At 40.1% G+C, this 14,074-nt stretch overlaps 1 protein-coding gene across 1 annotated transcript in view; it reads left to right on the top strand.

Moving 5' to 3' along the window:
* usp9 (ubiquitin specific peptidase 9) overlaps nt 1–14,074 on the top strand; it is a gene marked incomplete at its 3' end in the record, with an annotated part of 228,505 nt that overhangs the window by 83,628 nt on the left and 130,803 nt on the right. The window contains exon 14 of the mRNA XM_078231879.1: nt 7,407–7,540. Coding sequence (XP_078088005.1) covers nt 7,407–7,540 — 134 coding nt within the window. The remainder of the gene's footprint in view (nt 1–7,406; nt 7,541–14,074) is intronic.

The following is a 14,074-nucleotide window of genomic DNA, read 5'->3' on the forward strand; positions in this document are numbered from 1 at the left end:
TTAAATATCTGGTTTTGGTAGGGATGCAGTAGCAACAAAAGATGGTCAAGGGTAAACAAGTAAATGAGAGGCATTTAGGTACCTGGCTTTTGAAAGGTAAATTTAATCAAACAAGTTAAAATTGCAAGTTACTGATCTGCATTCAAGTCTTCAGATCCTTGTATTTAAGTATGCCATGCTGAACAGCCATATTGTCTGTACCTGCGTATTCTGTAAGCGGCCCACTAGTAATCTTTGCTCTTTTTTTACCCCTTCAACAGCAGTGTCTCATGTCAATTTCCCAGCCTATTGAGATTTTTGTTCATTTAGTTTCCTCTGCGTTCTTGAGCGAATTTTCAAAAACTTTTGTCAATGTAGTTTTAAATCTTTATACCCTTTCTGGTAATGCATTCTGAACTACTTGATTGGTGCGACTCTTTGATCTACACTTTCAGTGAATTCAAGTCCTTGTTTTTAAATGTTATGACTCTTGTCTCTGCTTAACATCTCTGATTTAAAGTGAGATTCTGTCTCATCAAAGGGGCTCTAATTGCTGTCAGCTACTGAGTTTAGAATGTTGTGAGTTCAAGCCCCAAAGAGACATTTTTTAAAAAGAGGTTGACACTTACTGCGTTATGCTGAGAAAAGACTGTACTAGTGGAAGAGCCATCTTTTAGATAAGATTTTAAACCAAGTCTGTCCTCTTGCTGTTTATGAAGGATCCCATAACCTAATGATGATGATCTGGTTATTTATTTCATTGTTGTTTGTGGGAGAATACAGTGTGTAAATCAGCTATTGCATTTCCTGCATGATAACTGTCTACACTTCAGTAGCATTTAATCAGTTGTAAAGCCTTCATGAAAGGAGCTACATATATGCAAGCCTTTTATGTTTATTGAGGAAGTATTTCATGCAGTAAAGGAAAAAAAGAGATGTTTAGACCATATTTTTCAAAACTCAAAGGATAAACTTGTTAATTTAAAGTTATATTTCTTGTGCTCCCATCGTGATTCAGAACTAAATCAACTGATTTGATAATATGTAGATTGTGTTATTGCTACTAATAGTGGTGCAACATTTGGCAGCTCTAATGTTATTTTAAGATTTTCACTGAATTAATAGGCCAGTGTTATTTTAGAAGGACCTCTTTGTTCTTGAGTGAGATTTGTGGGTAGTGATCTCATTCCAGACATAGCCACTCTTCAATTTACGAGACTTTTTTATGATTCTTTCTCATTGTAGATCATTATGAATTTTGTATCAATTGAGGGTGTATAGATCTAGAAAAGCCTCATCTATTTTTGTATGCACTTCCATAATGTGAGTCATTGGAATAAACTGGCAGAGAAAAGAGAATTTTGAGAACTCATTCAGAACAGACCTGACCCTTGACACTTTGAACTTCACCCTGAATCATCAAGGTCAATGACTGCAACTTGAATGGATTTTCAGATATTAAAGTGATCTGTTTTTATCACCAGCACCAGTGTATTAGCTTTATATAACATTCATTGGAAAGTGAGTGTTTTCAATGTTTGAGGAAAGAAAGAAAATGAAATCCATGTTATGTAATTGAACAATGTAGCTGTATTTAAACTAACATTTGTACCACCCAGGTGTGAGGCAATAAGCATCTTATAAAATAATAAATAAACTTAAAAATAAATACATTTTAAATCTTAAATAAGAGAGACTCTAACTTTTGTCCATTGACATTGAATGGCTTTACCATCGAGTCCCCCACTATCAACATCCTGTGGATTATCATTGGCCAAAAACTCAGCTGAAATGGCCAGAAAATATTGTGCCCATAAGAGCAGTCAGAGGCTAAGAACCCGCGGTGAGTAACTCACCTCCTGGTTCCCCAAAGCCTGTCCACAATCTACAAGACACAAGTAAGGAGTGTGATGGAATAGTCTTTGTCTGGATGGATGCACCTGCAATAACACTTGAGGAGCTTGATACCATCTTGCTCAAAGCAGCCTGCTTGATTGGCATCCCTTCCACAAACATTTACTCCCACCACCACCAGTGCTGCAGCGTGAACCATCTACAAGATGCACTGCAAGAACTCTCCAAGGTTCCTTAGCATCTTCAAAACCCCATGACCACTACCATCTAGAAGAACAAGAGCAGCAGATATATGGGAGCACCACCTGGAATTCCCCTTCAAACCACACACCACCCTGATTTGGAAATACAGAAATTTATGCTGACAGCATAAATACAGTCGCTGGGTCAAAATTCCAGAACTACCTACCTAACAGCACTGTTGGCGTACCTACACCACATGGACTGCAGCAGTTCAAGAAGGCAGCTCACCACCAACTTCTCTAAGGCACTTGAGGATCGACAATGAATGCTGGCCTTGACAGCAAAGCCCACATCCTTTGACGGAATATTTAAAAAAGTACATTTTTAAAAAAATGTTATCAACTTGGTGAAGCCAAGGCGATAATACAACCTTCGACTAAATTCCTGATCGATTGATCTCTCTGGAGCATGGTTGGTCCGATATTACAAGCATTTACAAAAAAGAATAATAGCACAGAAGACTGGCAAATAGTTATATTTAAAAAGAGAAATAGAACAGATTCAGAGGACTCTAGATGAATTTCCTTAATATCATAGATATCAGAGAGAGTGGGAGCCTTGCCTCAGTGAGAGCCGTCAGCATAAATTTCAGAAGGGAAAAATCATGCTTCATCAATTTCGATACATATTTTCAAGTAGTAACAGTGTGAACAAATGTTACAGTATATTTATTATTTGGATTTTCAAAAGATCTTGGATAAGGTACTGCAAAGTAGAATCTTATTTATATTCAGAGATTGCTGTGAGAGAGAATGTAGAAAAATGGATAGCAAGTTGGCGACACAACAGAAAGTAGGCTAAGGGTTGCAGCTCAGACTGGTAACCAGTATGTTGAGTTTCATAAGGATCAGTGCCGAGGCTATTAACAATTTGCATAAAATATCTTGACTGAAATTGGAGGCATCATTTGGAAAGTTGTGGATTATACCAAATTTGGGTATAGTGAAATGAAATAGAAAACATAAACTTGTCAATTATTTGGTAAATCAATTTCAATAGTGATATGCAAGATGGATATGTTGCAGAGTATCTAAAAGGCACTCAATGCAGACAGATGTAGATAAAAACAAATGGCAGTTTATTCAGTACCAGTATGCACACAAAACAAACGTTCTCTCAAACCACTAAGGCAATTCAAAGTTGCATTGCTTTTGTCGGTTATTTGCACCATCTTTGGGACATCACATTAAAACTCTGAATGTTCTCATCTTGTAGGTCTAGTTTGGTATATTCGTAATTACAAATGAGTTTATAACACAAATACAGAATCATCTGTTTGCTGCATCTGTAATCACAGAAGAATTTGCAAAACAATTATGGAATGATCTAACCCATAGCACAAACCATGACCGCAGATTATTCCAAAGCATGAACTTTGCTTACTATCCTGATGTTTTGCTGTAGTAGCACCAAGTCATCTAGAGATTTTAGCTTGATCCTGTGGTCAGGCAATCAGTTTTATTACATAACTAATAGATCATTCATCAACTTATTTTATCTTGATCCAAAAATTTGTTTATCATGGCCTGGCCAAAAGGTCATATTCTCTACTACATCCATTCTAATTTTTATTAACTGCAAGCACTTTTAAAATTTATATCCACAACTTGGGCCAAGTCTGATGATACCATGATGTATCCTGATATGTCACTTCAGATAATTATCTGAATAGAAAAAAATTGGCGTGGCTATGGGTGAAGTACGACGAGCTGAGTAGCTCTTGCATTCTGCTGGTGCAGACATGATGAGCCGAATGCCTCCTGTGCGATAACCATTGCATGATTTTCAAATACATTGTGAAAGGAAAATTAAGACGGTCGCATAATTCTTGGGTAGTAGTCTAAACGGGGTGGAGGCAAAGGGATGCGGATATGCAAATCATTAAAATTTGCAGCACTGACCATGAAAAAGGACAAACAGTAAACACTGGGATTCATTTGTAGAGGGTTGGAATTGAAAAGCGCAGAAGTTACACTCAGCATGGATTGAACCTGGCTAGATCATCTGGAGCATTGTGCACAGGTCTGGTCTCCATGTTATAGGTTATTGGGGAACTGGAGAAAGTGCAAAAATTATTCACCAGAATAATCCCAGAACGAGGAGGATATACTTATCAACAAGGCTGCGGCTCTATTCTCTAGAAAAGACAAGGCTTGAGGATTGATCCAATAAAGACCTGCAGATTTGAAACCGTTGTATCGTGAAAGCATAAGAGTTTTCTTTTTTGGGAGAGATCGAAAGTGGTGCCATAAATATGAGACAGTCGCAAATAAATGCAGTAGGGAATTTGGGAGTGACTTTCTAACCCGGAGAGTGCAACCCGTTACCATAATGAATAGTTGAACTGACGAGTAGAGATGGATTGAAGGGAAACTGGAAAAGCGCACAAGGTAGTTAGATCGATAAAGCAATACTGATGGGATTAGATGAAGGTGGAGAAGGAGGAGGCTCATGCGAAGCATAAACACTGGTGTCTGGACCAATTGGTTAGATAGCCAACTGACCTACCTTCAGCCCTTTTCTTTTCTCAGATCCTGAGCATCACCACTTCCATTGCTATCAATGTATGGACATGCGAAGGCCATTTGGTATTGCAAGCTTGTTCTGCTATTCAGTCAGCTCATGACCAATCTCTGCCTCATCCTGTTTACTTGCATTTGTTCTTTTTAGTGATTCATCTACAGGATATTGGTGTTGCTGGCCATACCGGCATTTATTGCCCATCCCTAGTTGCTCTTCAGAAGGTGGTAGTGAGCTGCCTTCTTGAATCATTGAAGTCCCTGGGGTACAGGTACACCCACAGTGCTATTAGAGAGGGAATTCCAAGATTTTGACCCATCGACAATGAAGGAACGGCGATATATTTCCAAGTCAGGACAGTGAGTGACTTGGAGAGGAACCACCAGGTGGTGGTGTTCCTAGGTGTCTGCTGCTCTTGTCCTTCTAGATGGTAGTGGTTATGAGTTTGGAAGGTGTTGCCGAAGGAACCTTAGTGGGTTCCTGCAATGCATCAGCAATGATAACATCACGGGACATTGGTTAGATTCTCTCTTGTTGGGGATGGTCATTGCCTGGCACTTGTGTGGTGTGATTGCCACTTGACAGCTCAATCCTGGATATTGTCCAGATCTTGATGCATTTTGACATGGACTGCTTCAGTATCTGAGGAGCCGCAAATGGCGTTGAACATTGCACAGTCATCAGCGAACATCCCACTTCTGACATTATGATGGAGGGAAGGTGATTGAAGCAGCTGAAGATGGTTGGGCCTGGGACTCTATCCTAAAATTCTGATCCCTTGATGCCCTTATCTGAGAGAACTCTATCTGTTGCAGTTAATTCCACATTTGCAGCCGATTGCAGGAGGAACTTCCAGAATTTCACTACCCCTTTGTGTGAAAAAGTTGATCGTGATTTCACTCCTAAATGACCTAGCTCTTTTAAATGTGTTCCCCCTTGTTCTTGATTCCATTACCAGAGGAAGTAGTTTTTAAAATAGCCCTCAGCCATTATCCAACTTGCATTCTTTGTAACTGTGACCACACCATTCTCCTCCAATGTCTCTTTCATCGCCTAGCTTTGTGCAGTTGTTATTGTGCTCCCGAGCAACTACTTTAATGTACTTCATGAATCTCGATCAGTGCATCTTTTCCCTCCTGCACAGTATCTTTTGAGATACAAAGCACTAAAAATAGGTAATTTGGCCCAACCTGTTGCAGCACTCTTTTAAAGGTAATGCTGATATTTCCCTTCATTTGCCTGCCCTTACTCCGGCACTCCATGCTAACAAAAGTTTGTTGGTGTCAATATTAATAGTTTCAATTGATCCAGCATCACCAGCTTTTTGAGTCAACATATTCCGGATATCCATAATTCAGAGAAAAATACAATGGTTAGCACTGCTGCCTCCCAGTGCCAGGGACCCAGGTTCGATTCTAGCCTCGGAGTTTGCACGTTCTCACCGTGTCTGCCTGGGCTTCCTCCCACACTCCAAAGATGTGCACGTTAGATTCACTGAACCGTGCTAAATTGCCTCTTGGTGTCGGGGGGATTGGCAGGGTAAAATATGTGGGGTTGCAGGGATAGGGATTGTTGTTGGCATAGGTTTGATGGGCCGAATGGCAGCCTCCTGCATTGTCGGGATTCTATAGAATGTGTATACTAGATTTTAGGATCTATCCTTGGCTGTCCCTAAAAGTATCATCTGCTGGCAAATGGTCAATTTTCGCATGTATTCTTATTATGATAAATTCTATTTCACTCCCACTTTTCAACTGCTTCTCTGCTGCCAGTCTGTTGGCCAATATTAAATCCTAACTTTCATCTAGTTGGATCTGTGCTAACAGCTCCACCCCTCTGCAACTAATGAGACAATTTGCAATAGAAAGTGTTGGAAAAACTCAACAAGTTTGGCAGCATTGTGTGGAAAGAGAAACAATTAACTTTTCAAATCCAGTGTGACTATTTTTGGAACAAATAGATAATTTGCAATTATGATGTGTTCAGTCAGAATAATGCTTTCAACCTCCCCACCTTGTGGATCACCTGGACATGATGTATAGATGCAGGATCACCTGCACAACATAGTTAGATTTCTGCAACATGTTGGATGTCTCAGCTACTTTCCAGTGAAATGCTTAGGCATGCTCTTGTACCTCTGAACTGGACTAGCCTGTTTTGTTCTTGCTGGCCGCCCATCCTTCACGCCCAGCCTGTCTTAAACTCATGCTTAATTCTTCCACGCTAGGTCTTGTTTGTCCATCATTCCTGTCATCACTGCATTACTTTAACTGTTTGATTCCTCAAGTATTAAATTCAAAAATGTTTCCTCTAAATCCTTTTGTGACCTATTGATGGTATCCTCCAAAAAGTAAGGTTCCTTGGAATGCAGCGTTCTGAGAGATTTCTCCATCTCTCTTCTTTGGCTTAAAATTGGATGCCTTAGCCTTGCGCTCTGGAAGTCTCCCAAGTTAAATTTAGTATTTCCACCTCTTCAAAAACTTAATGCAAATTTTTTGTCATATCTTCTAATTTTTCTTCTCGCTCAGTGTATGTTTTGCATATTCATTATGAAGCACCTTGTTAAATGGGTCTGACTTGCAGCCATGAGTTTTGTTTGCAAAAGTATATTTGTGATGTGTTAGGAAGATTGGTATCCCCAAAATATAGATAGTAGTTACACTATAAAATATTATGAAGTTGTCGTCATTATGGCACAGAAAGAGGCCATTTGGTCCATTGAGTCCAGCTCTCTCATCAGTTAGTACCATAATGGATTAATTTCTGAATGTCATCAGGGCTATTGATTAACATAAATGTTTTCTTTATAGCCAGACCCAAAGAAGTCCTCACGTGTTTTATCGGCATGATTTGATTAACCAGCTTCAACACAATCATTCATTAGTCACCTTGGTAGCTGAAAACCTCTCCGCCTATATGGAGAATATACGGCAATTTCACAAAGGTAAAGAGTATGACTTATTTCTTGAAATCAAACCATTCAAACTTAACCACAGTTCAAAATGCTCACAATGAATTGGGTTCCCATCCCAGAGTATCACCAGTTTGAATCTATTGTTGACTTTTAATTTGCATGAGATTTAAGATTTTTTGCCGAATAATGGGCTACACTGGTGGAGAAAAATAGTAAAGAATAGCAAAGCAAAAGGATGCAATAAATTAGTAGATGCTTGGAAATAAATAGTTCACTTCAAAAATGTCTTCCCAGTTTTTTCATTTAGGCTATGTGAAGTACCGTGCAAACAAATGTGTTGGAGAAAATTGAGGGGAGAATGAATAAGTTTGTCATGGAAGTTATTCAAGTTGGTACTAGCCACAGAGTAATATGTAGTGGAAATTATTTTCCTTACCAACTGAGGATTTCAATGAGGCAATGCTGTTCAATGCTTCAACAGGGTGAATAAGCTTGGAAAAGTTCCCCAAAATTTGAATTTGTGGAATTGGTTACTGTAATTGAACCGACTGTAATTGAACCGACTGTAATTGGTTACTGTAATTGAACAGACTGGGAAATAGAGGGATACAAACGGATGGTCTAGTTAGGAACACATGATCGGTGCAGGCTTGGAGGGCCGAAGGGCCTGTTCCTGTGCTGTATTGTTCTTTGTTTGATGGGTTCTTTCTTCCTATCTCTAAATTTGAAAGTCTTATGCCTAGCTTTTGGAAAGGTGCCATACTTGATCGTGTTGCACTTCAGGGCATCATACTTGGAGAGATGGATTAAAATGAGGACTTAGCTGTGCAATTATCAAGCAAGTATATGAATAAATATCAGCAAATATCAGTTTAATTCCATTTTTAATAAGGAGCAAGTAAGCAGTAAAACAATGAGCACTTGAATAAATCAATTATTTTTGTCAATCCCATTGGCATGTTGCAAGAAATATTGATCTTAAATAATAAGCCACAGAAAATAACTGATATTACTTCAGTAATATTCTTAATTTGATCTGAACTGTCCTCATTCCTCCATCACTTCCTAGAGAAATGTGCTGATGATAGCAACACACAACTCAAAAATTATGCAAATTTTAAAAAAAATTCTCATTTTCTTGTGATGGTGTAAATTTCTGTGTATTATTTTCAGCATTTTGCTGTTTGAGAACCTGAGGCTTTTGGCATATTTGGGCCTGTTGCCTGTTTTCCTGTCCTGGTTTCTCAAAATGCTTACCCGCCATATTTATGCATTTTGATAATTTCCTAAAAGTTCCTCTTTGCCTATTTCAATGATGCCATGTGCTAATTATTGTACACTTAACGAAGGAATGTGAAACTTGGAATGAGAAGACGACATTTGGTTCATTGGACTGTCCATTCCTGAATCATGGACTGCTTCACCAAGATCTCTATATTCTTTCTTCTGGGTTTATGTAAATATTTCAGCTTTGTTGTTGTACAATCTTAAACTCTTTTCTCAAATAATTTACATTTTTAACTTCATGATCAGCAGTTAGCTACTTTGTCTCGCAGTTGGTTTCCCCATTGATTTGTAGTCATACGAGACTTGTTAATTTTGTAGTATTGCAAAATTTTGTAATTTTTTGTATTTGCTGTTCATGGTAAATAGTTTACTTACCTGTAACGTTAGTTCTTTTCACGACCTGTTTCATTTATCCTTTAAATATTTAGTTATCAGGAAAACGGATAGTTTTAAGGGACTTATATTTGTATTGTTAAATATTAGAAATAAGATACAGATTTAAGTGGATTTAATTTAATGGTTCTATGCAAGAAGAGTAAAACTTTAATTTGATTCATGATACACAAAAGCACTTGGATGTATGGGGGTTTTGGTCAGTTCAAACTGTGCTTCTATCGTGCTTAGAGAAGTTACGGCCTGAAAAACAAATAAAAACTTTGAGGAGTAAAATGTCATTGCTTCGCAGCCAGGAGCACTTTTTGTATGTAGTTTTAACTGAAATCCTAGCAGTTGGGGCTATGAAGCAAGAGAGTGAACAACTCTTGGCTCCTCTAGGAGTAGGAAAACCAAACAATGGAATAAGGTGTGTGAAAGCAAGCCTCAGAGGAATTAAAGGACAGTTAGTTTTAGAAACCAGGGAATAGAAAAGAAACTCGAGGAATATTGAAGAAGAAAGGATCAAAAAGGAACTGCCTTTTGAACAGGATACTTATGGAAGTTAAAGTCAGACCTGGGAAGAATAGAGCTGATTAGGTTAGCTGCAGGGAAACCACATATCTGACGCAGTCATTAGATTTGGTGCTCTTATTACTAGTTTTTGAAGCAATTGTACTCTGGGGACTGAGTACCTGACTTTGTGTACAATTTTGGATGTATGTTGCAATTCAAGGCAAAGGAATTCTGAAAGGGGAGTTGGAAAACATGGAACTGAATTCTTATTAAAACAGTGGAACGGTGTCCTTGTTCATAGAATCCCTACAGTGCAGAAGCAGGCCACTCAGTCCATAGAATCCACACCGACCACAATCCCACCCAGGCCCTATTCTGTAACCCTACATAGGGCGGCACGGTAGCACAGTGGTTAGCACTGCTGCTTCACAGCTCCAGGGTCCCGGGTTCGATTCCTGGCTTGGGTCACTGTCTGTGTGGAGTTTGCACATTCTCCTCGTGTCTGAGTGGGTTTCCTCCGGGTGCTCTGGTTTCCTCCCACAGTCCAAAGATGTGCGGGTTAGGTTGATTGGCCAGGTTAAAAAATTGCCCCTTAGAGTCCTGGGATGTGTAGGTTAGAGGGATTAGCGGGTAAAATATGTGGGGGTAGGGCCTGGGTGGGATTGTGGTCGGTGCAGACTCGATGGGCCGAATGGCCTCCTTCTGCACTGTAGGGTTTCTATGATATTTAGCCTGCTAATCCCCTCACACTAGGATCAATTTAGCATGGCCAATCAAACTAATCCACACGTTTTTGGGAAGTGGGAGGAAACGGAAACAGCCCTTCGGCCCAACTTGTCCATGCAGCCCTTTTTTTAAAATCCTAAACTAGTTCCAATTGCCTACATTTGGTCCATATCCCGCTATACCCATCTTACCCATGTAACTGTCGAAACACTTTTTAACAGACAAAACTGTATCCTCCTCTACTACTACCTCTGGCAGCTTGTTCTAGACACTCGCCACCCTCTGCGTGGAAAAGAAAACTGCCCCTCTGGACCCTTTTGTATCTTTCCCCTCTCATCTTAAACCTATGCCCACTAGCTTTAGACTCCCCTACCTTTGGGAAAAGATATTGACTATCTAGCTGATCTATGCCCCTCATTATTTTATAGACCTCTATAAGATCACCCCTCAGCCTCCTATGCTCCAGAGAAAATAGTCTCAGTCTATCCAGTCTCTCCTTATAACTCAAACCATCAAGTCCTGGTAGCATCCCAGTAAATCTTTTCGGCACTCTTTCTAGTTTAATAATATCCTGTCTATAATAGGGTGACCAGAACTGTACACAATATTCCAAGCACCCACAGGAAACCCATGCAGACACAGGGAGAATGTGCAAACTCCAGACAGACAGACAGGCCGGAATTGAACCTGGGTCCCTGGCGCTCTGAGGCAGCAGTGCTAACCACTGCGCCATCGTGCTGCCTGGTGTTTGTTTGAAAGGATAGTTGGAAAACTTGGAGCTGGATTCTTAATGAAAACAGCTGATGGAAAGCATTGTTTGAAAGAAAATTTTAAAGTGCGTCTTTGTGTGAGTGGAGTGTGGAAGAAGTCACAAGAATCATCCGGGGGAATTTTGAGGAGAAAATCACAGGTCAGTTGAATGGCATCGGCCATCTGGTTAGAGAGTGGGGTATTATCCTTTAAAGCTTGGGGGGGGGGGGGGTGGGTGGAGGATGGAAAGTAAGGTAGCATTATATCTCTAATTAAACTTTTCATGTTTAGTGAATATTACGGTCTTCTGAGCCAGGGTTCCATTCTGGAATTTTCCTGTTCAGTTATAACATCAACAGAGATCGTAACATAGTCCAGCAAAAAAATACTTACATAGTCCAGCAAAAACACCCAAATTCCACATAATTTATACCCATTAGGTCCAGAATTATGTTTGTCTAGAGTGCCAAAGCTAACCCCAATCATTATTGGATTGTAAAACCGATCCGTTTATGGTTCCTAATTTTGTATCAATGACCTTATATTCAGATTAAAATTAATCTGCTGCTTCTCACTGTGTTTACGGGATAATGGGTCCTTCAGTACTTTGTCTCCTTTCTGCAAATCACCTGTCCACAAAACGTTCTGTCCATATTTAGGAATTGTATGAACAGAGAAGACCCAAAACAAGTTTTGATGGAACAATAAGATAAAAGCAAAATACTGCAGATGTTGGAATCTGAAACAAAAACAGAATATGCTGGAGAAACTCAGGTCTGACAGCATCTGTGGAGAGGGAAGAGAGCCAGCCGTTTGTGTTTCAGACTCCAAACGTTGGCTCTATTCTCTCTCCAGATGCTGCCCAAAAGAGTAACTAGGAAGAGAGTAGGGCCTCTTAAAGATCAGCAAGGTAATCTATGTGCGGATTCACAAGAGATGGGTGAGATCCTAAATGAATACTTCTCATCAGTATTTACTGTTGAGAAAAGCATGAATGTTAGGGAACTTGGGGAAATAAATAGTGATGTCTTGAGCAGTGTACATATTACAGAGGAGGTGGTGCTGGAAGTCGTAAAGCGCACCAAGATAGATAAATCCCCGGGATCTGATGAAGTGTATCCCAGGACATTGTGGGAGGCTAGGGAGGAAATTGTGGGTCCCCTAGCAGAGATGTTTGAACCAAGGATAGTCACAGGTGAAGTGCCTAAACATTGGAGGGTGGCAAATGTTGTGCCTTTGTTTAACAAGGGCTGCAGGGGAAAAACCTGGGAACTACAAGCCGGTGAGCCTCACATCTGTGGTGGCTAAGTTGTTGGAGGGTATTTTGAGAGACAGGATCTACAGGCATTTAGAGATGCAAGGACTGATTAGGGACAGTCAGCATGGCTTTGTGAGTGGAAAATCATGTCCCTCAAATTTGATTGAGGTTTTTGAAGGGGTAACTAAAAAGGTAGATGAGGGCAGTGCAGTTGATGTTGTCTACGTGGACTTTAGTAAGGCCTTTGACAAGGTACCGCATGGTAGGTTGTTGCATAAGGTTAGATCTCTTGGGATCCAGGGTGAGGTAGCTAAATGGATAGAAAATTGGCTTGATGACAGAAGCCAGAGTGGTGGTTGTAGAGGGTTGTTTTTCAAACTGGAGGCCTGTGACCAGCGGTGTGCCTCCGGGGTCGGTGCTGGGTCCACTGTTATTTGTCATTTATATTAATGATTTCAATGAGAATATAGGAGGCATGATTAGTAAGTTTGCAGATGGCACCAAGATTGGTGGCATAGTGGACAGTGAAGAAGGTTATCTCAGATTGCAACGGGATCTTGATCAATTGGGCCAGTGGGCTGATGAATGGCAGATGGAGTTTAATTTGGATAAATGCGAGATGATGCATTTTGGTAGATTGAACCAGGGCAGGACTTACTCAGTTAATGGTAGGGTGTTGGGGAGAGTTACAGAACAAAGAGATCTAGGAGTATGGGTACATAGCTCCTTGAAAGTGGAGTCACAGGTGGACAGCGTGGTGAAGAAGGCATTCAGCATGTTTGGTTCCATTGGTCAGAACATTGAATACAGGAGTTGGGACATTTTGTTGAAGTTGTACAAGACATTGGTAAGGCCACACTTGGAATACTGTGTACCGTTCTGGTCACCCTATTATAGAAAGGATATTATTAAACTAGAAAGAGCGCAGAAAAGATTTACTAGGATGCTACCGGGACTTAATGGTTTGAGTTATAAGGAAAGACTGGATAGACTGGGACTTTTTTCTCTGGAGCGTAGAAGTCTGAGGGGTGAGCTTATGGAGGTCTAAAAAATAATGAGCATCAGTTAGATTGTCAATATATTTTCCCAAAGGTAGGGGAGTCTAAAACTAGTGGGCATAGGTTTAAGATGAGGGGGAGAGATACAAAAGGATCTAGAGGGGCAGTTTTTCACCGAGGGTGGTGTGTGTACATGGGTAAGGTGGGTGTAGAGGGATATGGGCCAAATGCGGGCAATTGGGACTAAAGGGCTTTTTTTAAACAAAAAAGGACGGCATGGACAAGTTGGACTGAAGGGCCTGTTTCCATGCTGTAAAGCTCTATAACTCTAAACCTCTATAACTCTAAACGTGTTGAGTTTGTCCAGCATTTTCTGTTTTTGTATTGATGGAATGACATTGGTTACTGCTTCATAGGCACGATATTTTCCAGTTAATAATACTGCCTGGTCTTGGTTGCAAAGCTAATTTTGTACATATTTGAATAATGCAATATATTTCATAAGTCACAGCCAGTTTTAGCTCTGTGACAGCACTCTTTGCCTCGGCCAGAAGGTGCTGGGCTCCATCTTCATTACATGTACTTCACATTTTCTAGGCTGATCCTTGAAGACACTGAGTGTCTGCTCCCTGTTCTAATCCTATTTAACTGTGAATT

This window comes from Mustelus asterias, chromosome 17 (assembly GCF_964213995.1).
Source record: "Mustelus asterias chromosome 17, sMusAst1.hap1.1, whole genome shotgun sequence".
NCBI classification, from domain to species: domain Eukaryota; kingdom Metazoa; phylum Chordata; class Chondrichthyes; order Carcharhiniformes; family Triakidae; genus Mustelus; species Mustelus asterias.